General features: G+C 45.8%; 1 protein-coding gene across 4 annotated transcripts in view; it reads right to left on the bottom strand.

The window, feature by feature from the left end:
• Positions 1–5,386: 5,386 nt before the first annotated feature.
• Positions 5,387–26,592, bottom strand: part of LOC126985132 (facilitated trehalose transporter Tret1-like) — a 38,870-nt gene continuing 17,664 nt past the window's right edge. For all 4 annotated transcript variants that reach the window (XM_050839674.1, XM_050839673.1, XM_050839672.1 and 1 more), the window contains 3 exons: positions 23,108–23,316; positions 8,049–8,864; positions 5,387–6,058 (listed from right to left, as the gene is read on the bottom strand). In XM_050839674.1, the coding sequence (XP_050695631.1) occupies positions 5,735–6,058; positions 8,049–8,864; positions 23,108–23,316 (1,349 nt within the window). In that variant the 3' untranslated portion in view covers positions 5,387–5,734. The remainder of the gene's footprint in view (positions 6,059–8,048; positions 8,865–23,107; positions 23,317–26,592) is intronic.

Genomic DNA, 26,592 nt, shown 5'->3' with positions numbered 1-26,592 from the left:
ATGCGGGAGTGATGCAGGGCTGTGTCCTTGCCCCATCGCATTTCAACACTTGTATGGACTGGGTACTGGGCAGAGTCGTGGACTAGAGTCATTGCAGAGCATCCATTGGCAATACCAGGGTCACTGACCTTGTTTTTGCTGATGATGCAGTAATCCTGGTGGAGTCGCTGGAGGTTATGGTCAAAAGAAATTTCGTTACAATACTGTCAGCCTCCTCAATCATATCATCATATCATAGAAAGAACTCGATAGTCGATAGCATCGCTCTACTACATAAAAAAAAAAAAATTCTATGCCCTCAATGCACAAGCGAATCGAATTAAGCGCTGAGAAGGCACAATGCAATCCGATGTGACTTAATTCCATGTGTACAGTCCGTCGTCGATGAACAGTTGGCCCCCCCCAAAACTCAAGGCTGGATCCGCCCTTGGTTATGGTGATGGCTCTCGAGGCACTGCATGAGGAGGCGAAGCCCTTGGGACTTAAGTTCTCCTGGGCCAAGACCAAGGTACAGGTGTTTGGAGGCTTGCTGGATGAAACAGTACAGTCTGTTCATGCATGTGGCGAGGACGTTGAGATCTCAGAGAGTTTCACATATCTTGGTAGCGTAGTTCATAACAACGGTGAGTCTGGCCCTGGCAGGAAGTCTTACGGCGGATTGGTCTGGCCCACGGTGTTATGGACTTGCTCAACACGAGTATATGGCGTTGTTGATACCTGTGCAGGACAAAGATTCAAGTCCCTTGTGCTCCCTGTCTTACTCTATGGTTGTGAGACTATCCACCCACACAGTAACAGATGGACACTAACACACCCATACCCACATAGTAATAGATGGGCCACTAACACCCACACAGTAACAGATGGACACTAACACCTACACCCACACAGTAATAGATGAACACTAACACACACACACCAACACAGTAATAGATGGGCCACTAAAACACCCACCTACACAGTAACATGGCGGGGAAAAACTGAGGAGCTCTCTTGCGGTAAATATGTGCCTCCCAAAATGGCGGGCCTTTGCGGGGCAGCTGAGAAGTGATCGGCTGATCGCTGCTGATGACGTCACGTGCAACCCCTCTATAGAGTCCCGACATAAGCGGCCCTGTGTATAAGACTGTTGGGCGCCATTATTGGCCCTTTGAGCACCGCGCCGACTTTGAACTTAGGTATAAAAACATAATTTTACCTATTTTGGAAGCGGATTCGGCTGCTTTTTAATGAAACGATGCCTTGCTGCCTAGCCTTCGCCTGTAGCAACATGCTACAGAGGGGATACAAAGTTTATAAATTAACTGCAAGGCCGCTGAAAAGACAGCGGTGTGCTAACACTCGGTCGTCTTGGGAGGAAACCATCGGTTATGGCAGCAAGACACACACACTGCCATTGTGTGTGTCTTGCTGTCATAACCGCCCTCCCTTTGTACTGTCTATGGAAACCATTGTGAGAGAGGCACAGCTACAAGGACTGAAACAATCGTCCACCTCAGGTCCAGACATCGAAGCTGATGAGGGAAGCTGTGGCCCTTATGGCCAAAATTATTGGCTGTGATCTCTCCCACAGGGTTCTAGCTGTTATTACAGACTCACAATGGATATTTCACAGTGTCATCAAGGCCACAGTCTAATAGACTGAACGTGTTACAAGAGTTTAGATGAACAGAAGCTAGCCTTTGGTGAGCCATACCCGTCTTGGTAAGATCTAGAATCACACCCAACTCACTCGAAAAGTTAACACATGATTTGTTTAGATTGTATTTGCTAATCATCACTCTGGTAACCGCTTCCATTATTATTACTCGTTTCTGAGATTTTAAAATGCGGGGAAATATTACTGTTTCAGCGGTGATAGGCTAGGTTACTATTTGCTCATGTGAAGGGTCTTCAGCTAGAAACTCCTCTAGGTTGGGTTATATAAGTCCATCTTTATTTAACAGTCTAATGTATAACGTTGCACAGTCTTCATTTTCATAGGTGCCAATGTCATTATGATATGTTGAAGATATTTTCCTACAATATTCTCTAAACCTATTTTGACCCTCAAGCAAAATTAAACATTTTCATGGCCTTAGAATTTAATGTATTTTTTTTCTACAATAACTATTTGAATTCACTTAAATTAAATTAAATGTATCTTCACAATACCTTAATTGGAATCGCACACACAAAAAAAATATATTACAGCAACTACATCCGTGTGTGTGTGTGTGTGTTAACAGAAGAAAGATAGCACGGCGAATAATGGAAACAGTGACCTCTCCTCCCCCACATCATTACACTAATTTTCTCTCGACATGCTAAAGTTTACTGCAAGCAGGTAACGGAAAATAAGCAAAGTGCTTTGAATTGATGGAGCTTGGGTAGTGTGTCAGCCACGTGGCCCATGACAAGTATATCAAGGCTCATGACGTTCAGGAGGCAGCGTCCCTCCCTGCAGGCAACTTTGGAAGGATGTGAATATCGAAATGAGGCTTATAAGGAAAAAAAAACACACAAAAAAAAACACGTTAAGGCAGATTACGTTGGACTCGAGACTTTCTTCGGTTTGTCCAGCTTGCTGTGTGTGGGGGTGATATGTCACCATTACACAGTTTTTCACCACATTTCAACTGTAATAGAGTACACTTAAAATTTCAATATGATCTGATCCTGTTCTTTTCAACACTTTTATGTCCGTTTTGACCAATATCATCACCCTTCCACCATTCTTCCCCATTCTGTCTTTTCTGCACTGTTCTATTCCTACCAATTCTAGTCCTTTTGTTAGTTTTGTTTCAGTGATGCACATCACATCTGGTTTAGTTTTAAAGTGGCGCCATCTTCTCTTGGCTTTGCTATCCCCCGGAGCTCATTTTTTATTCACTTTGACAGTTTTTCTAGGGTTCGGGTAGATAGGTGGTCTTCAGGACAGCATGTGGGTAGTCTTAGGCCACTCGGCGGTGACTCGAAAAATCTCAGGTGGTAGCGGCGGATTCAAACCCACGTCGTACATGTCGCGGCGAACGAGGGGTCCTCACGCTAAGTTCAGTCACACGAGGCGACTTTACTCGCCACTACTGCAGTAGCAGCGAATAGTAGCCACGTAGTTGCCAAGTGTGACCGGTTAGTCGCTACTAGCAAGTCCAACTGGCGACTGAGAATACTCGCAGCTACTAAAGTTAAACATGTTCAACTTTGCTCGCCGGTAGCCCGCGACTTAATCCTCACGTGACTTGACTCAAATGAACTAAAGAAAAGCTATTAAAAAGGACAACAAACACCAAATATAGGAAGTGGCAGTAAAGAAAATATTTGAAATATATTCCCCTATTTTTCAATTAATTACTTTCCATGCATACATGGATCATCCACAGCCTTTTCTGATACTTACATTTGAAGCTGCATTCATCTTTCTTTGTGCAATTTCAGTCAGGACATGTCCAAAACATGACATCATCATATTATACTGTTAACAGACTAGAGAGAGTTGTGGTGTGGTGCTGGCCAGTGGCTGGCTGGCTGCGGATGGTCAGTCTTAGGACTGGCTCAAACAGCCAGCCAGGTTACTTATAATGATAAAATATGATACAAGAATACTCCAACAAGTGTTTGAAACTAATGTAGAGAATATAGAGGTTTACATTAATTTAATTATTTTCATTAAAAAAAAATCTGATTTAAATAAAAAAATCCGATTTCTTTGATTTTTTTTAAATGAAAAAAAAAAAAAAAAAAAAAATCAACAACCCTGGTGCTGTACATTATTCACGTCGTAATAATGAACATTGTTGGCAAGATAAGAGCATTCAACGATATATTCTACAGCACTTTATCCCGTGATTTATAGGAATGCATCAATGCGGATTCATGGGTAAATATTTCCTTCGTGCAATAAAAGAGAAGTAAAACATTCAAACAGTGGTGTCATGCTTTTCAATTTCTTATAAGTAGTGGTGGAAGGTGCTGAAAATTTTGCCACTCAACATTCCTCCCTGCCTCACATACGATCCATTTCTCTATCTATCAAATCAGAGCGCGGGAGTTTGTTTACACTGATGTATAACATATTGTACGCTCCCGGAAGCAAGTATTAAACTTATTTCATATTTCTAATTTAAATCATGATACATGCATCTTTAGCATTTTATAATATTACATTCACTATATTGAACTTTGAACGACAGACAGGAGGCGGTGGGTGAGTGGATAGCGTGACGGCGCCGTGTTCAGGACGACGGGAGCTCGCGGCCCGCCCGGTGCCACAATCTGGGATTTTTCAGTCACCGCCGAGTGGCCTAAGACTACCCACAAGCTGTCCAGAAGACCATCTATCACCCCGCACTCTAGTTTTTTCGGATCAAAGATGAGCTCCGGGGGCCAGCATGAGCCAATGCAAGATGGCGCCACTATAAACACTTGCCTGCGTCGCAACGGACTGAGGCCGACCATCAGGCCCTACGAAAGCTTACCGGCGCCATAGGCGAAAACGTAAAAAAAGAAGAAGCATGTGACGATTGTTATGTGTTAAAACTATATTTTTTTATTTTCTATTTCTTTGCCAATCCACGTTTGTTATATAATACTACTAAGTCGAGTGTCTATTCCGTAGCTATGAGTAAAATATGTGATTTCTACATACTAATGAAAAACTTGTAAGAAAAAACATTTTACAAAGTCCGCATGCATAACTTTTTGGTAGTTTCAAGAGGGCCACCGGATGACAGGTCGAGCTCAGTGAAGGACCCATTACTCCTAATGTTGGGTGACCAGACGTCCCCGGTTTCCGGGGACAGTCCCCGTTTTCAGTGACCTGTCCCCGGCTACTGCTGTCCCCGGAAATGTCCCCGGTTTTCACTATGACTTAAAGATCCGAAATTCGAATAAAGGAAAAAATGAAGAAAAAAAAACGAAAATATTGACCAAACTATACGTATAGCTGCGCACCGTACTACTCGCACTGTACAGTGTACAGTGTATATAACTAAGGAAATGATAAACTGCTTTGCACGGCATAATTTGCGAGACTGCGTTCCAAGAACATACATATTGTTAATCAATTGAATTTTTATTCACTTCCTTTGCAATTTAGGATAAATAGGGTGAGAGAAACTTTTGAATGCTGCTTTATGAATGGTAAGGGCAGTGTCCCCGTTTTAGTTTTTCAATGACAAAAACACTACATGTTTTGGAGGTTTTTACGCCTCTGAACCGAAAATGTCCCCGGATTTTGTCTCAGAAATCTGGTCACCTTATCCTAATGCCCCCCCCCCCCCCTGCCACTCCCTACCGCCCTCTATTTCGTAACCGCATCTCCCAGATCTTTCCACAGCCCCTAGGTGGGTGGTACCGTCCACTTTGGGAACTGCTGCTCTAAAGTAAAGCAAGTTATACAATGATATACTTTTAAAGAATTTTTATTGAACTGACTTCAAAATTCTAGCACCAGAAGCTTGGATCATATTGTGTAAAATCACAATTCTGTATTCTATAAACAGATATGGTGGGCAAAGTAATAAATTAGATACGGATGAGCAAAGTACGTAGTATCTCCCAAATACCCTCCCCCATCAACCACACACCACATTTGTTCAGGCACACCTGCACACCGACGAAAACCTTGACGTTGCCAACAATTCACATACTACCACTGCTGAATTCCCGCTTGGATGCGAAGTACTTAAAAAAGATATTACTGAGTAGGAAGACACACTTTTGTTGGCACTTTATATTCACATCATGTAAACGACTACAGTTTTGTCATTTCCTCCTCCTGTGTTATCACGCATGCCGACTCGGTTATCGGGGAAGTGGCAACGGAGACTGAGGACAGCATAGATTGATCATTGCAGCAGGTCTTTTTTGTATCGTCTTCAGAGGCGCCACTCTTCTTATTCTTACTTTCTGATGCCTTCAAGTTTTTTTTCTCAAAATATTCTTGAATCTGTTCCAATGATTTGCCCTTCGTCTCCGGCATGATTATGCTTGACAGGACGCTACCCACGAGACTCACTCCTCCAAAGAAGAAGAACACACTATGGGCTCCGATTGCCTCGACGAGGAACGGGTACACCTGTTGAAGCAAAGGCAATAATAAGTAAGTGAAGCCACATTAGTGAACTCTAGAGAGGTTCACAAACATTCTTTATTAACTCAAAATGCAACAATTAACTCAAAATAGTGGTTAATTGCAAACTAGTTATTTGGGAACGCTGACATTCTTCTCCGGAATGTTTCAGTTCCACTGAGTAAAAACATTGAAACGAGAGCAGTCCCATATGAGAGAGAGAGAGAGAGAGAGAGAGATTTACATATTCAGACCTCACAGACCCTATGGTTCAGAGTAAGTGGTCTGTCCTTGAACCTAAGTGAAAATATATTAATCAAATGGCACCAAAACTTTGCATTTCTACCCTAGTAACTATTAAGTTGAAGGAAGTGTCGGTCGAGCTTGATTTTAAAGGAGTCAATAGTGTTGCACTGGACCACTGAACGTGGGAGCTTGTTCCATTCTTGCACTACAACGTAGGTGAAGAAAAATCTGATGCAATCTGAAGTTACATGTTTACATTTGTTTTGTGCCATTATTTCTGGTTCGCAAACACTAAAACAATTTTGATTTGTCCACATTCGTAAAGCCATTAAGTATTTTAAAACCTTCGATCAGTTTTCCTCGGAGGCGAGGTTTCTCAAGAGAGAACATGTTAAGAGTTGAGAGCCTTTCATCGTAAGGTTTGTTGCTCAAGGAAGTGATCATACTTGTTACCCAACGTTGAACACCTAACTTAGCAATGTCCTTTGCATGTTAGGGAGACCAAAACTGTACCACATATCAATTCTAAGTGGGGTCTGACAAAACTATTGTAAAGCGGGAGTATTATTTTTTGATAAAAAGTTTCTCTTAATGAAGCCCAACATTGTATTCGCTTTGTTTGCTGCGTCAATGCATTTCTGTGAGAATTTGAGATTTGACGCGATTTTGACAACCCCAGAGACACGCCAGTCCTCGTCGACAGACCGACTTGGGTGGCTCGGCTGACGTCAGCCAATAGAGTCGGTCTGCCGGCACCCTATTACGGGCCGCCATTGGCAAAGGCCCGTGCTCCCCCCTATAGGAAGGGAGCAATCTTTGAACAACATTTGACAACCAGGTTCTTGACTCACTGAACGCTTTTGAGTTAAATACCACGCATTTCGTAATTGAACCTATTTATTTTTTGTTCCAACTTGAAGCACCTGATACTTATCTGTATTAAAGGGCATCTCCCAGCTATCAGACCAAGCTGAAATTTTATGCAGATCTTTTTTGGAGGCTTTGTCTGTCTTCGTCAGTGAGGACCGAGTCACCAATCTTTGTGTCGTCTGCAAATTTACTAATGAGATTATTGATTCCAACACATCCATATCGTTCATGTAAATAATGAACAGCACTGAGGGACATCACTAGTGACAGGCGCCCACTGAGATCCGTCGATCACCACTCTTTGTTGTCTGTTGCTCAACCAATTTGCTATCCATTGATTACTTGATCGTCAATACCTAGTTGCTGTAATTTATAAAGTAATTTTTGGTTTGGAACTTTATCAAACGCTCTCTGGAAATCAAAATAGACTACGTCTAGTGAGAAGAGGTTGTTATAAAAGGTCAGTATGTTTGATAGGCAAGATCTTTTGTTACGGAAGCCATGTTGTGAATCCTCAATTAATGAGTGGCTTTCAAGGTAACTCCCAATTTTATCTCCAATTATGCTTTCCTTTCTTAAAAATCGGTGTTGCGTTAGCCATCTTCCAATCCGAAAGGACGATGCTATGTTTCAAGAAAATATTGAACACTGTTGTGGGTGACCAAAGCACAGTTTTCTGTTAGTTGTCACTAAATATGACGTTAAAAAAAGCGAGCTTTATAGGTCAGTTTCCCAACAACAGTACTCAAACTCAAGGAGAATAGATCAACTATCCTTCAAGGTTGGTAGATATGTCTATGTAAGAAGAAAAAAATGTAGCATACATTGAATAATTATTGATTTTTCTAGTCAGTAGGACATATTTCTTAACTCGCCTCACCTGCACAATGGTAAAGTTGAGTATTCTGTTGTAAAGTAAGCAGACGGTGTTTGCTGTTGATCTGATGGTCGTGTTGAAGAGTTCAGCAGAAGTGAGCCACGGAATAGTGCGGCACCCAAAGCAGTACCCCAGAGAGGACACCATCACGGCTGTCAACGGCACCCAAAGTGGCCACACCACGCTCATCACCACCTGCATGTAATAATACACCCCCAACATGACCGTGAAAATTCCCACGACGGAGAGGGAAGTCACAATTATGAGGCGACGACCCAACTTGTCCATGAGCAGCACGGAAAAGATGGTCCCTACCAGCTGGACAAGGCCGACGTACACGACGGCTGTATTGTGATCCTTGACCCCTGCTGAGATCAGGATGCTGCCTGTGTACATAATGAGAATGTTGGCGCCACAGGTCTGCTGCAGCGTCATTAAGAATAGTGCAATGAAGAACGGCCTGCGTGTTCGTGGTCGCAAAAGTTCTCGATACTGTATCTTTGTGCCTACGGCTTTTAATTTGAGATCGATGTTCTCCAGGTCCTCCATTATATCATAATCTGGCCCCCGAAGCCATTTCAAAGCTACCAAAGCCTCGTTTTTCCTGCCCTTAAGCATGAGCCAGTAAGGGGACTCTGGCACTGCAAACACAACGAAAGCTGTGAGGACTGGTGGGGCGGCACACACGTAGCAGCTATAGCGCCAGGGAAGAAAGGCTCCAGCAGTGTAGGAGAAGAGTATTCCCAGCGAGATGAAGAGGGATGACATCGTGCCGAGCCTTCCTCGCAGACGCGCCTCTGGAACCTCGCTGTTGTACACCTGAAAAAGAAAAGTCAGTGTGATACATACCTTTGAATGAAAGTGATACGTATGACATTTTACGAAGTGTAAGAAAGTAATCATTTAGGTTACAAATAAAAATAACTATAAGATTTAAGGTCGAGACAAAGAATCACACTCCCCACACAATCTTTTCTCCTTCCCCCAAGTGGTTGCCGAGACTCAAAAACGGATCCTGTATTTGCCCAGCGGAAAAGGGGGTTAGTTGGCAAATAAAGGGTTTGGAAGAGAAGTAAAGGAGGATAGGCGGTGGGTAGGCGGTGGCTGAACGGATAGCAAGACGGCCCCGCGTTCAGGAGGACGCGAGTTCAATCCCCGACCGGTGCCACCAAGCTGGGATTTTTCAGCCGCCGCCGAGTGGCTTAAGACTACCCACATGCTGTCCAGAAGACCATCTATCAACCCGGACTCTAGATTCTAGGATTAAAGATGAGCTCCGGGAGGGCAGCATGAGCCAATGCAAGATGGCGCCATTGTAAACACTCGCCTGCGCCAGAACGGGCTGGGCCGACCATCAGGTGATCAGGACCCACCGGGAAGAAGCCTTGGACCGACCATCAGGATCCACAAGGAAGAAGCCTACCGGCGCAATAGGCCAAGACGTAAAAACAAAAACAAAAAAAAACAATTTATATGTGAATGATCGAGGGTGTGACCCTCCCTTTTTCGATAAACTGGCTAAGACTTAATTGTCATTATATTACTTAATACATATGTGCTGTTTATATATTACCTAACTCTACTAACTATATAAAATTCTTTGACTACTTGAACTCTAAAGTGGAGCACATTTTGACCCACTCTTCCTTCGCTGAAATATCCATCTTAGGAGATTTCAATGTTCACCACCAGCTTTGGCTTTCATTCTCTTTCACTGACCAGCCTGGTGAACAAGCCTACAACTTTGCTATCCTCAACGACCTAGAGCAGTTGATTCAGCACCCTACACGTATTCCCGACCGTCTTAGAAACAGGCCCAACATATTAGACCTCTTTACCTCTAACCCTTCTGGTTACTCTGTCAAACTGTTCTCTCCGTTGGGCTCCTCCGGTCACAACCTTATTTCTGTATCCTGTCCTATCGCTCCTGTACATCCTCTGGACCCACCGAAGAGGCGATGCTTCTGGCATTTTGCTTCAGCTCGGTGGGACGACCTGAAGATGTACTTCTTCGATTTCCCGTGGAATGAATATTGCTTCCAGGAGAGAGACCCCTCTGACGGCCCAGCGCATCACAGAGGTGATTGTCTCTGGAATGGAGGCACACATTCCACGTACTTTCTCTATTCCTCATGTTAAAAAGCTTTGGTTTAATCACGCTTGTTCCCGTGCTATCAAAGATAGAGAGGCAGCTCACAAAAGGTACCAAAGCCTTCGCACTCCTGCTAACCATGATCTTTATATTTCTGCCCGGAATCGTGCCAAATCTATTCTTCGACTTACCAAAAGTTCTTTCAGGCCAGCAATGTGGGTATAAATTTTCTCAAGAAATATTAATCGTCGATAAATTTTAATTGAAACAGACTGAAATGAACAGGAATACTGTGAAGGCTATAGGAGTTGCCAACAGTGATTTCCTCCGGCCTGTATGACGATACCTTCTCTATACTTGCCTTGGTGTAGGCCACTCGGCCACCCTGCATTTTCCCTATGTTCTTATGTTCTTATGTTCTTCTTCTTATGTAAGCAAAAGAAGATAGGGGCTGACAGGGGTATTGCATCATGTGACGGAATGCAGGAGTCTAACGGCCGGAGGGAGGGGGATTTACATAAAACTTACAATACTTACATACGTATACCTAATATCTACTTTTGTGATCTTGTGTATACCCCATTCTTCCTGGCATTACATTAATCCCAGCAGCGTCGGAACTATTTGCTATTGCTTCTCAACCCGTCCCCTTCGTGTCCAGGACACTACATTTTCAGTTTATCGAATCAATCAACTCAAACGGATTTTTTCACCGTGTTATTAGTTCTCTGATGAATTGAATATATACACCGTATGTGCTAAAATGATTGATTAAAACCAGATTTCCAACCGTCACGGAAGTGTGAGCAGGGTCACCTTCACCTTCATGCCCACAGTGCGGGGCAGGGGTGTCAGGAATAGGTCTGAAGTAGCCTCTGGAGCGACCTTTTAGCTCATCTGTGGCGTAGTCGGTATTTTTTTTTTTACGTCGTAGCCTATTGCGCCAGTAAGCTTCTTCCCGGTGGATCCTGATGGTCGGTCAAGGCTTCTTCCGGTGGGTCCTGATGGTCGGCCCAGCCCGTTCTGGCGCAGGCGAGTGTTTATGGTAGCGCCATCTTGCATTGTTCATGTGTTGCCCTCCGAAGCTCATCTTTAATCCTAGAATCTAGAGTCCGGGTTGATGGTGGTCTTCTGGACGGCATGTGGGTATAAGCCACTCGGCGGACGCTGAAAATCCAACGGTGGAACCGGTCAGAGTTGAACTCGCGTCCTCCTGAAGGCAGAGACCGTCTTGCTATCCGTTCAGCCACCGCCTACCCTAAATACTGCTTGACACTATTCAGAAGGCGCGGGTTCGATACCCGGCACTCAGTGCTGTTCATTACGGGATAATAAGTAGCAATAATTATTATTATATTGGTAAAAATAACGATTAAATTTTGATAATAATGACAATGATTATAATACTGAATTAATAACTTGAATTTATGATAATTATAATATATAAGGGAAATCATCATTTGATCATTACCGCTATCCTCAACACCATCATCATTATGACCCTCACCATATTATCACCATTTATATCATCATTTATATCATCATCATCATCACCACAATCATAATCACCATCTGTCACCTTTTTTAAGGCTCGCTACTTGTCCTGGACGTCTGGCCTTGGGGCTCGCGTGGCTGCATCAGGTGAGGCGACGTTGGAGGAGTGCGAGAAGGCTGTCTTCATGCGGCGCGGGGACCCCAAACTGAGTCTGGCAGGCAGGGTATTTTGAAGCCATTATGGCTACTACATCTGAACTTTTATGAAAATCTCAACACAGGGAATGCCGTCATCTATTGGATTAAAAACAGTTGTTGCTCAACTTTCTTATTAATTAATGAAAATTGTTCTTCATTCAGCATATATTTTTTAATCTAAATTCAGCTTCATTTTACCATGTTTATGAGCTTTAAAAAATAAAAAGTAGCAAAAAGGGGAAAAATATTTTTTCTTTTTCGACGTGATAAACCCTCTAATAAAATTTTGGTAGGATTGAATGGAATAAATTTTCGTCCCATCATGTCATGTTGAATGCTCAATTGGCCAACCATGTTCTCCTTGAAATCCTTAAAAGTACCTTTTTGCCCTATCTACTACATTATAATTCGCTTCGATATATCTCTTTCACTATTTCACCTACGATCATGGTTTTACAGTATTTTGTATTTCAATGCATTTCTAATAATGAAGCAGTTTCAGATTTTCCATGTGGGTGATATGTTTTTTTTTTCTTGAAAAAATATTAATAATAAAAAAAATATCAAGAAAAAGGAAACTGTCACTGTTTTTCTATCTCAATGACTTTGAAAAGGAATTTTAATTCAAAAAAAAAATATATTAAAAAATAAAGGCTGAAATTATTTTTTATTAGGAAAAACTATTTTTTTTCAGGAGACCCGAAGAAAGGAAAACTTATTTTATTTAGTAATAACTAAACTACTTTTTATCCTTCAACTTTGAGTTTTGGCATGAAAGTACTCGCATGCATCCCTAAACAAATGTCCAGAAATCAATGTCATACAGTTATTTACCCCCTGAGCCTTTCCCGGTGCTTATCGTACCTCACTTCTGGTGGTTCTCGTGAAAGCAGTTTCGTTATGAAGTTTTTTTTTTTTTTCAGTGGTGGGCTCCTTCCCTTCACGCAACTGCTAACCAACCCCATTTCGGCCACTCTCAAAACTTGCTAAAAAAAGCAGTAAGAGCAAAACAAAATATTCTGCTTTGTTTATCAGCAGAAGAGAGTGGTATTATGGGAGAGTGAGGGAAGGTTTACATTTTCTCTTGTAAGATGCATTAGAGAAAACGGAATTGAAAGGATAACAAAAATAAAAGCATAAACCTTATTGTTTGAGCAATTTACCGAGCAAAACTTTCAGCGGGCGTGGCGGCGTGACGAGGCAGACTTTTAATTAAATGCCCGGGACGCAAGGGACATTTAAAAATGCGAACCGCGGCAAAACAAAAACGCTATTTGAAAGAACATTTATAACAGGCTTTGAATCAGCCAAAAACATTTTTTCGATATTTTTTTATTTTTTCACCTCAGAAGGTCCCGTTAATGAAAGGTTCCTTCTAAAACTTTCAAGCAAGACTGAAAGATAAGGCCTGGTTCAATGATGTGAGTGCAAGTTGGCTCATCGCAATAAACAAGCTGCTTTCCGTTTATGGACCCGTTATGGTACGCAGTTCTGTTGGGAAAATTATGTTAGATTGCGTGCTGAGGCAGAGGGTTTATGAAGTAGCAGAATCTGAATTTAATGCACATTTAAAGGAGTTCTCACTGGTGCTACGCAGACACACAAGTGGTGGTCTGCTTTGAAACAGTCCTTGTTTGGAGTAGTCTTTTCTTCCTCCTCTCCGTAAGAATGATGGCTCCGTTGCCTTGATCCTGCTGTAAAAGCGAGCATGTTGCCCTCCGTGTTTGAGAGCAAACAGAGTAACGCTGACTGAGGTTACATTACCCAGTACTTGTTTTCTTGAACCCAAATTGAGTTCCTTTGCTTTCCGATCATCTGAGGTTGAAAAGCTTCCAAATGATTTAGTGTTGAAGATGGTGACAGCTGAGTGTTGTCGAAGAATAGGGGATAGGTGTTTGGAAGATTGTGTCGAGTTGATAGGTGGAGAAATTGAGTTTTTGAGGCATTGAAGGACACAAGGTTCCTTCTGCCCCAATCGGAAATGATAGTAAGGTCTGAGGTTAAGCGTTCTGCAGCCTCCAGTCTGGAGTCGTGTACTTCCTGTTGGGATGGCCTTCTGTTGAAAGAAGTTGAATAATGCAGAGTGGAGTCGTCGGCGTATGAGTGGACATGACAGTTTGTTAAGGAAAGAAGATCATTGATGGATAACAGGAAGAGAGTGGGTGAAAGGACAGAGCCCTGTGGAACGCCACTGTTGATAGTGTTGTGCTGGAAGCTTCCCCCGGCGACCATAGGCCTCTAGAAGGCTCCCGGAGAAACGAGAAAAGGGGCGGGGATAAAGGCGAGCCGTCCGCGCCCCACGGGGCGCGGCCAGGCGCCAGGCGGGAAGTGTTGCCAACTCGCATATATTTTTGCTACATGTTCTTGTATGATCTGAAATATACTGTAATATTCTAGACTGTACTGTTCTGGATATATATAGGAGAAGAGGGCGAGAGAGGGCCAGTCCCAGTCTTAGTAAGCTAGTGGTAAGTGAAGAGTCAGAGTGAAGTGTACTACTAAGGAAGAATATTAAACTACAGAAGCTGTGCAAAGTGTTTACATATCTCCCTCCCACGGAGTCTCCTGACGGCGACACGGAACCCAAGTAACACGTCCGGCATAACACTGGTGTCAGAAGTGTAGGCATTTGTTTTTCGCCATGGAGACTCGTTCCCAAGCTTCCCAGAGGGACGACATGTTGACTGAACTTTTGGAAGCCTTGAGACTACAGGGGGAGAAACAAGAAAGAGCACAGCAACAACAAGAAGGAACACTTCAAGAACTCAAAGAACAACAAGAAAGAGCACAGCAACAACAAGAAGGAACACTCCAAGAACTCAAAGAACAGCTAGAAGATCGCTTCACAGGATTACAGCTACAGCTAAAAGCAGTACAAGATGGAAGTGAATCAGTGCGAAGAGAAATGACTGATGTGACCACGAACTTGGGACAACGCCTGACAGAAGTGGAGAAAGAACACACAAATCTTCAACAAGAGATGGAGGTGGTACGGGAGACGACACACAAAGAAATATTAGAAGTGCAGGGAAAGGTGAACCGTACAGAACAGGCAGTTTGTGATGTAAGTGACAGAGTGAAGGCCCTCGAAGACTGCTTGGCTGGAAACAGACAGCCAGTGCCTGCAGGGGCTAGTTGTACCCAAGATGCTTCTTCTACGCAAGTCCGGGGTAGTTTGAGTCCTGCTTCGCCTGAGTTTATCCCCGCAAGAAGTTTCGCCAGCCCCATGAGTCTGCTGGGTTCGCCTGTTAGAAAGAAGCCTCAGGAGTTTGATGGCAAGGTCTCCTGGGAGGCTTACCGCGCTCAGTTTGAGCTGTTGGCAGCCCGGAACGGATGGGATGACCAAGAGTGCGCGGTACAGCTGGCCACTAGCCTGAAAGGGGCGGCGCTGGAGGTCCTTGCTCAGCTCGATAATGCAACAAAGGGCAGCTACAGCGGGCTGGCACAGGCGCTGGAGCAACGATATGGGACCAAACACCAGAACGAGCTCTTCAGGGTTAGGTTCAGAACCCGCAACAGGAGGCGTGGCGAGTCTCTTCAGGAACTTGCTCAGGACCTTGAGAATATGGCGCACAAGGCATACCCAGGTGCCAGCCCTGACCTGCTGACGGTTTTGCTGCGTGATCAATTCATCGATGCCCTGGACAGCCCTCAGCTGAAGATACAAGTGAACCAAGCTAAACCAACATCAATGCAGGAAGCTCTGGCACGTGCCATGGAGTTTGAGTCCTTTGTTAGGTCTAGCTTGTCGAGCTTCAGGGACGACTCGACTTCTGGCTTTAGGGCACGAAAGGGCGCTGTCAGCGACACAGACAGGTTCCAAGGAACGTGTTGGTACTGCGAGAAGGTTGGGCACAAGGAGAACGAATGCTATAAGAGGAAGAAAGAATATGAAGGTGGCGCTAAGAAGAAGCCCAGGGAAGGACCCAAGTGCTGGACCTGTGGAGAAAAGGGGCACTGGAAGAATGAGTGTCGGAAAAATGTGCCCCCAACGAGGGACCACCACTGGGAAACTAAGAAGGACTGGTTCACGGGGCAACGACCAGTCTGTCCTGTACATGCCCCGAAGATATCAATGTGCAGGAGAACCACCATGACGAGCTGCCAAGTGGAGGGCAAGGTTGACGGAGTGTTGTGGCCTGTGGTCGTCGACACAGGCTCGGAACGCACATTCGTGCGGCCTGACGTGGTGAGTCATCGTCGGCTTCCTAAGACGCCGCATCGACTGTGCGGAGTCACAGGACACTACGCAGAGCTCAGAGGCCCAGTGGACGTGAAGTTTGAGCTCGGAGGAAAGGAAGAGTTCCTCTCTGTGTACGTGGCCGACATGGATGACCCTGCATCCTAGGTATGGATTATCTTGTCTCCCACAGGTGCGAGCTGGACTTCCGCGCTAAGCAGCTGACTGTGGAGGAAGGAGGGTGCCACTGACGACTGTGAACAAGGAAGACCTGCCAGTGACGGTCAAGCGCACCACCATTATTCCCCCGAGGTCGGAGATGCTGTTACCCTGTCAAATTACGGGTGCCCCCCCGGCTAGCCTGTGTGTGGTAGAGAGTGGAAGTCGATGCCCGGTAGAAAACGGGGTGATTGTAGGAAGTACTTTGGTAGACCCTGCTGCAGCGGAAGTGCCTGTCGTCGTGGCCAATGTCTCCTTCAGCCCAAAGAAAATAAAACAAGGGACCATGGTGGGATTGTGCCAAGAGATCGACCAGAAACCAAGAACCTGTGTCTGCAGGAGAACCCTGACGAAGCCCCAGGAGGAGCTGCCTGACTACCTGCGCGATCTGTTTGACAGGAGCTCCAAGTGTCTAGAGGAACCCCAAGTGGAACAGCTCAGGGAGCTTCTCGTGAGAAATGCAGATGTGTTTTCCACAGGAGACCTGGACTTGGGGTGTACGGACCTGGTAGAGCACCACATCGACACAGGTAGCCACCGCCCAGTGAAGCAAGCTCCTCGAAGGATGGCACCAGCCCGTCGCAAGGAGATGGATGAGGTAATGGATGATCTCCGGCAACAAGGGTTAATCGAGCGGTCCAGCAGCCCGTGGGCGTCTGCTGTAGTGCTCGTCAGGAAAAAGGACGGTTCCCTCAGGTGCTGCGTGGACTACCGAGCCCTCAACGATCTCACCATCAAGGATTCATACCCACTCCCACGGATCGACGACACGCTCGACGCCTTGGTGGGCTCCAAGTGGTTTTCAACACTGGATATGAAGTCTGGGTATCACCAAGTCAAAATGGCGGAGCAGGACAAAGAGAAAACAGCCTTCTCCTACGGTCAAGGCCTGTGGCAGTTTAAGGTCATGCCCTTTGGCCTGTGCAACGCGCCGGCCACGTTCGAGCGGCTGATGGAGAGGGTGCTGGAGGGACTTCACTGGAAGACGGCACTCATCTACCTCGACGACGTGATTGTCTTTGGCCAGACCTTCAGAGGTTTTCGCCCGGTTTAGAGCTGCACACCTTAAGCTCAGCCCGAAGAAATGCTGTCTGTTCCAAAAGGAGGTCCAATACTTGGGACACATCGTGAGCGAGGCTGGAGTACGCACTGATCCTGAGAAGGTGGCTGCGGTAAGGGACTGGCCGACACCCACCAACGTGAAGGAGCTGCGGAGCTTCCTCGGGTTGTGCTCATACTACCGCAGGTTTGTGAAAGGCTTCGCTACGATTGCTGCACCACTGCACCTCCTGACGAAGAAGGGGCGCAAGTTTGAGTGGACAGCGGAAACTCAGGTTGCCTTTGAGAAGCTCAAGGAGGCCCTCATCAGCTCGCCCGTACTCACCTACCCAGACCCCTCTAAGCCTTTTATACTGGATTGTGATGCCAGTGATGAGGGGATTGGTGGAGTGCTGTCCCAGGCATGTGCCGACATGGAACGGGTTGTGGCCTACTTCAGCAAGAAGCTCACCCCAGCCGAGAAAAACTATTGCGTGACCCGGAAAGAACTCCTGGCAGTAGTCAAGAGCCTTGACTTTCCATGCTTACCTGTACGGTGAAACTTTCACCATCCGCACGGATCACGCTGCATTGCGGTGGCTGAAGTCACTGAAAACCCTGAGGGCCAGCTTGCTCGCTGGATAGGTAAACTAGAGCAGCATCACTATACTATTGTGCACCGATCTGACTAACACACGGTAACGCGGACAGCTTGAGCCGGCGCCCTGCCTACCTGAGTGTCAACATTGCCTCCAGAGGAAAGCGTCCAGAATATGTGCCGCCGCACTACAGTGGAACAGACAGCGGAGGTGCCATGGGAAGACTTGGGAAAACTGCAGCGGGAGGACCGAGATCTGAGACCAATTATGGAGTGGCTGAGTCAGTCGTCAACGCGACCTGGGTGGGAAGTCATCTCGAGAGAAAGCCCTACCACCAAGAATTACTGGACTCAGTGGGACACTCTTCGGATGGACGACGGGGTGTTGCAGCGACGCTGGGTCTCTCATGATGGTCTTGACCACTACTGGTCCACGGTGTTACCTGTGAAGTCCCGTGAAGGCGTCTTGAAAGAAATGCATGACAGCATCACCAGCGGACACCTAGGGGTAAAGAAGACACTGAGTCGCCTGCGCCAAAGGTTCTACTGGGTTGGCATGAGGAAGGACGTGGAAGAATGGTGTCACGCGTGTGAGGTGTGCTGTGCAAAGAAGGGCCCCAAGAAGCGTCACCGTGCCCCACTGCAACTATACCAGGTTGGAGCCCACATGGAACGGGTGGCAGTGGATATAGCAGGACCCTTGCCTCTGACGACGAACGGAAATAGGTACATCTGTGTCACAATGGATTACTTCACCAAGTGGCCGGAAGCCTACGCCATCCCTGACCAGGAAGCCACTACCATCGCCAAGGTTTTGGTGGAGGAGTTCTTCTGTCGCTTCGGTGTGCCTAACGAGCTCCATTCCGACCAGGGAAGGAACTTTGAGTCAACAGTCCTTGCTGAGTGCTGCAAGCTTCTGGGTATCAAGAAGACCCGGACCACCCCTCTGCACCCACAGTCAGATGGAATGGTGGAGAGGTTTAATTGGACGCTGGGCCAGGAGTTGGCCAAGCAGTGCAACAATGATCAGTCTTCATGGGATCAGAAGCTGCCTGCGCTTCTCATGGCCTACAGGTCTGCCGCCCACGAGACTACGGGGTATTCACCGGCAAAGCTGATGTTTGGACGTGAGCTGCGATTGCCGGTGGACTACTGACAGGAAGGCCTCCTGGGGAAAGCCTTCCAAGGACGCCTCCAGTTTTGCCCGTCAACTAGAGGAACGGCTGGAAGAGGTGCACCATCAAGTCCGAGGTGCCTTGAAGTTCTCCGGGAGGCCATGAAGCGCGGTTACAATATGAGGGCAAGCCACGTTGACTTCAAGGAAGGGGACCGAGTCTGGCTTTACAACCCGCAGAGGAAGAAAGGACAGTCTCCGAAGTTACAGAGCCCCTGGGAAGGCCCTTACACTGTGCTAGAACGCCTCTCCGACGTGACTTACCGAATCCGGAGAACGGAAAAGACCAAGCCGAAAGTTGTCCACGTCAACCGCCTATGGAGGTACCACGGTCCGGGAAACTACACCTGGAACAACTACAGACACCCAGCAGCCGACGAAAACGCAAGGGACGTCCAGGACCGAGAGGAGGTCGACGACGACGTAGGCCTCCTGGCCCTTTCAGCCGAGGGAGATAACCTCCCGGCTTCGGCAGATGTTCCAGGGACACCCCAAGAAGCGGACGACGACGAGGCGCACCAGGAGACAGACGCGCAGGAGGCAACGAACAGAAGACAGAGACAACGCAGGCGTCCACAGCGATACGACGATTATTATGTTTTTGATTAATTCTCTTATGTTTGTACATAGTTAAGTGTGTGATCGGGACGATCACAATTAAGAGGGGGGGATAGTGTTGTGCTGGAAGCTTCCCCCGGCGACCATAGGCCTCTAGAAGGCTCCCGGAGAAACGAGAAAAGGGGCGGGGATAAAGGCGAGCCGTCCGCGCCCCACGGGGCGCGGCCAGGCGCCAGGCGGGAAGTGTTGCCAACTCGCATATATTTTTGCTACATGTTCTTGTATGATCTGAAATATACTGTAATATTCTAGACTGTACTGTTCTGGATATATATAGGAGAAGAGGGCGAGAGAGGGCCAGTCCCAGTCTTAGTAAGCTAGTGGTAAGTGAAGAGTCAGAGTGAAGTGTACTACTAAGGAAGAATATTAAACTACAGAAGCTGTGCAAAGTGTTTACATATCTCCCTCCCACGGAGTCTCCTGACGGCGACACGGAACCCAAGTAACACGTCCGGCATAACAATAGGTTTAGGTTCATGCTCATGCTTGGCTCATGCTGCCCCTCGGAACTCATTCTTGATTCACTTGGACTACCCACGACTCTAGGGAACACGAGGTCTTGGGTGTTGATGTGAAAGGGTCGGGCATGTCAATAAAGAGGTTTTGAGACTGTTGCCGAATGCTGCGCCGACGTCGTGACGGGAGTCTGCAGTCGTGAGGGTTAAGCCCCGTTCACACTGTGCCTACTTTGGGCCAAGAAAACCCAGCGACTACTGCATTTGACAAGTCGGCTCCCACGCTCCAATAATTTTTTGGCGTCTTGGTGTCGGCTACCATGATTGCCGACTGTCTGGGACATTCGGCCAACTAGTTGGCAGAATGTCTGCGGCATGCTGCCAACTAGTCTCAAGACGAGTCTCAACGGTCAGTTTTTGAAATGGCGCCATGTCTATGACAACCACGAATCTGCCGACCGATTGACCGAGTCTTGACGGTCTTGACGACAGTCTTCCAAATTGTCTGTCAACTGGTTGACCGACTAGCTGGCCGACAGTTGCCAAGGAGTTGGCCGACGGTCTTCCTGACCGTCTTCGCGACTGTCTTGGCGACTGCCTTGGCGGCAGCCTTGCCGTTCCTTAAAATACGGAATCGCTCTGTATTCGAGAATGAAATGTATCGTTCCGTTTTGAACCAATACGGAACGGCATTTGTTCCGTGCGGTATTTTATTATCTGAATGGTCAAGCTGATAAAATTCAGTATCTTAAAATTGCAGTGAGCGCATTTTTCGGTTAATCACAAAACCAGCCCGTAAAATTTGTTAGAGGTTCGTCCTAAAATACGTGTAAAATACGCGACGTAACGACTGTGCCGACAGGAAAAGGTAAAAATTTGAAAAATGTCCACGACAGTCGTCACGACTGTCTCAAGACAAGCCAAGACTGTTGACGACAGTCTTGACGACTGCCCCAGACCTCCCTCAGACCTCAACCGGAAGTGACGGTTGGTCCAGACTCTTGCCGACTCTTGTCGTGAAAGTTTAGCATGGAATACTTTTTTGCGCTACCCCTCACGAATCCAGACTCCCGTCACGACGTCGGCGCAGCAGTTTCAAGACCTTTTTCAAGACATGCCCGACCCTTTCACATCAACACCCAAGACCTCGTGTGCCCTAAGCCCCGTTCACATTGTGCCGACTCTGGGCCACGACTACCCACGACTCTAGGGTACACGAGGTCTTGGGTGTTGATGTGAAAGGGTCGGGCATGTCTTGAAAGAGGTCTTGAGACTGTTGCCGAATGCTGCGCCGACGTCGTGACGGGAGTCTGGAGTCGTGAGAGTTGGCTCGACATGCTGCCAACTAGTTGGCCGAATGTCCCAGACAGTCGGCAAGACATCAAGACCCCAATTAAAAGCTCCCCCCCCCCTTCTTGGAGCGTGGGAACCAACTTGTCAAATGGAAAAAGTCGCTGGGTTGTCGTGGCCCAGAGTCGGCACAGTGTGAACGGGGCTTTAACGCAAAAAAGTATTCCATGCTAAACTTTCACGACAAGAGTCGGCAAGAGTCTGGACCAACCGTCACTTCCGGTTGAGGTCTGAGGGAGGTCGGGGGCAGTCGTCAAGACTGTCGTCAACAGTCTTGGCTTGTCTTGAGATAGTCGTGACGACTGTCGGGGCCATTTTTCAAATTTTTACCGTTTCCTGTCGGCACAGTCGTCTGTGCCGACTTAAGAATGATAAGGGACTGTCGTGACGACAGTCTTCGCTTAATGAAGGACGTTCGTGACGACTATCGGCTCAGAAATATTGGCTAACACTCCCGCCATCAAGAAATTTATATATTTATTTTGCAATCACAAGCACAATAACAGCTTCTGGGGATGGTTACGTTTCGCTGGCACAAACTTAATTGGGAGCCGCAGAGTACGTACGCACTCCTTTTGCCTCGATCTCTCTTGTGTTGAATGACAGGTTGCCACCCTGAGGTCAGAAAATGTGGAATGCAACATCTCACTCTCCAATACGGAATGGATCCATATTTAAAGGAACGGGTGGCAATCCTAAAATTTCTCGAGCATGCAATGAGTGACAGCCGCAGTACGCTGCTGGTGGAGGCAAGATGGAGGGGGGAGGGACGTTACGTCGCGTATTTTACTCGTATTTTAGGACGAACCTTTGACAAATTTTACGGGCTGCATGGTTTTGTGATTAACCGAAAAATACGCTCACTACAATTTTAAGATACTGAATTTTATCAGCTTGACCATTCAGATAACAAAATACCTTACGGAACAAATGCCGTTCCGTATTGGTTCAAAACGAAACAATGCATTTCATTCTCGAATACAGAGCGACTCCGTACTATTTTAAGGAACGGCAAGGCTGCCGCCAAGACAGTCGCCAAGACAGTCGCGAAGACCGTCAGGAAGACCGTCGGCCAACTCCTTGGCAACTGTCGGCCAGCTAGTCGGCCAACCAGTTGACAGACAATCTGGAAGACTGTCGTCAAGACCGTCTGCGACTGTCGGCCAATCGGTCGGCAGATTCGTGGTTGTCGTAGACATGGCGCCATTTCAAAAATTGACCGTTGAGACTCGTTTTGAGACTAGTTGGCAGCACGTCGCAGACATTCTGCCAAGTGTCCCAGACAGTCGGCAATCATGCTCACACCAAGACACCAAAATTTTTTTGGAGCGTGGGAGCCGACTTGTCAAATGCAGAAGTCGCTGGGTTGTCGTGGCCCAAAGTAGGCACAGTGTGAAAGGGGCTTTAGGGGCGATGGCTGTACTTTACACTTACTATAATTGGCTCTAATCCGATTATTGGAGCCATAGATGTGCCACTGTGGCGGATAAGGACAAATCAGAGGCAGCCAACGCCAAAACAGTCTGGGTAAATTGGTTTTACTATAGCACATTTCAAATCGAGTGTGTGTGTGTGTGTGTGTGTGTGTGTGTGTGTGTGTGTGTGTGTGTGTGTGTGTGTGTGTGTTTCATTGACATAATACTTACCGAAACAGCGGAGATGAGAAAAGAAGTCATGAGTCCACAGATGGCACGGCCGAGCAATATGATTGAGATGTAGGGGGCAAGGGCCATAAGCACCCAGCTTGCTGCCATGATGGGGGACACCCACACGATGGTGGTGCGCCGCCCGAAGCGGTCCATTGCTTGCCCGGCTATCAGACTCCCGACTAGGGCCCCCAAGGCGACGATTCCCACTGCACCAAGGAGAACGGCGAAATAAAACAGATCAGTTACATAAAAGGTATGTACACATTTCGCTCACGAGCTATCATATCAGTTCTCATTGCAAATTATTTTTCAGAGTCAGTAACAATGATAATGATAATTACATATATATTAACTATAATGATGAATATAATAATGGTAATTATAATAATAATTATGATAATAATAATAATAATAATAATAATAATAATAATAATAATAATAATAATAATAATAATAATAATAATAATAATAATTTTAACGTTTTAATGAGGGAAATAATCACGTGTGACTAAAAATGAACACTGGGTGGGAGGAGCACAGCAACATACAAAATACATAAATATAGATACACAAAAGTGAAGCACAACAAGGTGGAAGGGCTAATGTAAAATAATGAAAGAAAATTAACACCTATTCAATAACTACACTGATTAATAAATGCGCATGTATGTAGGGAGATTGGGTTTTATATGAAAATAAAGAACTACTTTTTTTTACGGAGGAGGCTGTTCAAGGGCGTAGAAATGAATAAACAAAAACAAAAATAAAGGCCGCAATGGCGCCTTTCCTGCAAAGTGTTCAGTAGAAGAATTCATAAGAGTTTAATCATTTGGGGATATTCTTTAAAACGTTTAAGTCAGAGGCAGGAGGAAATAGAGATACAGTAAGGCCATTGGTTTTCGGCTAAGGGATTTGGATATTACAGGGACGAACTAGATTGTAGAGATGAGCAACCTCCGACCCGCGGGCCTAGCACCGGTGTGGCGTCGAATTCCGTCCCTCTGTCGGGAAATCTCTCAAATTAAACTGCGCATGCCCACGAAACCACAGAAAAAATAATTGCCAAAAAGCATCTGGTGGCAAATACTGTTTGGCAAGCCTGCGCTCCTCACCTCACTCTGCGGGAGTTGCCAGGTCTGTCCTTTTAAGACAATGTGTCCATTTTGAGATCTGCTTGTCCTATTGAATTTTAACAAAAAAATGACGGTGAAACTGTCTTGTCGTGGGGCCATGCTGTCCCGATTAATAGTAATAACAACAATTGTAGCGCCAGGTTTATTGATCAAGAAAGTCATATCATGCATGGTATGTACATATATAACATGCTGTCTTGATTTACAAAAATTAAAATGATAATTTAAAAGTTATAACATTAAGAGTAAAAAAACATGTGAAGAACATTAAACGATAAAAAAAGTAATAACATAAAAAGATAAAAAATTCAAAATGGTGATTAAGCACAGAACAAGGAATGAAGCACAACAAGCCATACACTGCATTCATGATCTCAGGCACTTATTTGGGACAAAAGCAATTTTCTTCTCTATGCAAGCATTATTTATTCATTCAAATTGTTTGTTTGATGTAAACTCTTAGCAAGACATTAGTGAATACCTATTGTCTCTGAGATGTAAACAGCACATGAGTGTCTTGGTCTTAGTTTGGGAGGTTGTGACTGGCAGTGACTGCAGCTTTTATAATGGCTACTAGCATAGCTGAACCATCTTTACTGACTGATTCATTATGGAAACATTTGCCACTGAAAAATGAACACTACCAAAACTAAAGTGCTTCCTTAACCCGGTGGTAGCAGCGGGGATCATGTTTCTTAATGGTCCCTCCAAGCGAGAAAAATGAGAAAAAATCACCCCTCACACAAACCATTTCATAATATATATCAAAGCATTTGTGATTAGATTATGTATCATCTATTTTGGGGGGTTTATATCATGGTAAAAATTTGGCCCGTCGCTGCTACACGGTAAAGCCACAAATTTGGCCCGTCGCTGCTACCGGGTTAAGATTTATTCAATGCAGCAACAATATGCGGTACACTGGATTTCTCGTATCGAGAAGTGTTACACCTCACACCCTGTAAGAGTGATCTGCCTCTACGTGTGTCTCTGCCGTGGGTATACAGTGCAAGTAAGGAGGCAATATATCTCTGCGGGATTAATTTCTTAACAAGCCTTTTCCAAACTTGAGTGTAAGTTCCTCCCTTCTTCCATATAAAGTTTATCTCTTAAGCCTCGTTATTACTGCTTCGTAGTTTAGATAACTTCGATAAAAGTATCCTAAAACACCGTTTCTGAATCCTTTCGAGATTAAGGTGCTATTGTGCAGAGGTGGGCAAGTGCGGTACTTAGTGCGGTAGTGCGGTAGTACCGCATCACAAAAAAAGTACCGCACTACCGCAAACTTTCTGAAAATACCGCACTACTGCGGACCGCACTAAAAATTCCTGCGGTACTTTTTGCGGTACTTAGAAAACTATCGAAGACATTTGCAGCGCGGCATGCTCACAGATTATTTCTTTTATTTCTTTATTTTTATTTTTTTACAGTGAATAGGACTCAATCAGTCAATCGGTGATTCAATCTCATGTCCCGTACAAATTTTTCTTTGATGCATAACATAGACCGTAGTACGTATTATATCTGTTTATTTTTTAACTTTATTGTAACTTCTCTATTTTATCATTCTCTCTCTCATCACCCTTCCTTCCTTCCTTCCTTCCTTCCCACCCCTCACTTCCTCCTCTCTCACATGACGCTGATCTCCTCCTCCCCCTTCCCTGTCCCCTCCCTCCTCCCTCGGAAAGTTGCATTCCCTTCCCTCCCCCTCCTCCCCTTCCCGTCAATGGATAGCCAGGATAGGCACTGATGTATTTTTTTATATTGACTAGTGACTACCGCAGTACCGCACACCGCGTAGCGCACTGGGAAAGAAAAAAAAATGGGACCGCACTACCGCAACCGCACTTCTACGGAAAAAGTACCGCACTACCGCAATCGCACTACTGATTTTTCAGTACCGCGCCCACCTCTGCTATTGTGTAAGGCCTGGCTGCCAGACGGGTGCTGCGTATTCAAGGGACGCGGAACCAACAGTACAACTTAAACATGGTATTAAAATACTTTTCCGATTCATATTAGATCAAATAAATTTTCTTATAACTCCTGGATCATTTACCACTATATTAATGAAACAGACACAGGAATAACGCAAATATGCGAAGGGGCTGAGGAAGATGTGCCTGTCTCGACCCCTTGCCAGATTCCAACAATTTCCCCTTCCAACAACTTCCCTTGTAGTGCGGCGACTAAGCCTGATGGGCGAGCCTCCCATAACTCATTCTGCCAGGAGGGTACCTCTTTGGCCGACTGGTTAAGGCGTGGCTCTCCCGTTGCGCTGGTCGCTTGGTCGCTGGTCGATTCCCGACGCAAAACCCTTCCTTGTCTGGATTAATTTCTCGTGTGTTT

The sequence above is a fragment of the Eriocheir sinensis genome, chromosome 58 (assembly GCF_024679095.1).
Source record: "Eriocheir sinensis breed Jianghai 21 chromosome 58, ASM2467909v1, whole genome shotgun sequence".
In the NCBI taxonomy this organism is placed as follows: Eukaryota; Metazoa; Arthropoda; class Malacostraca; order Decapoda; family Varunidae; genus Eriocheir; species Eriocheir sinensis.
The sequence above is the reverse complement of the archived record's forward strand: the minus strand, read 5'-3'. Positions and strand labels throughout refer to the sequence as shown.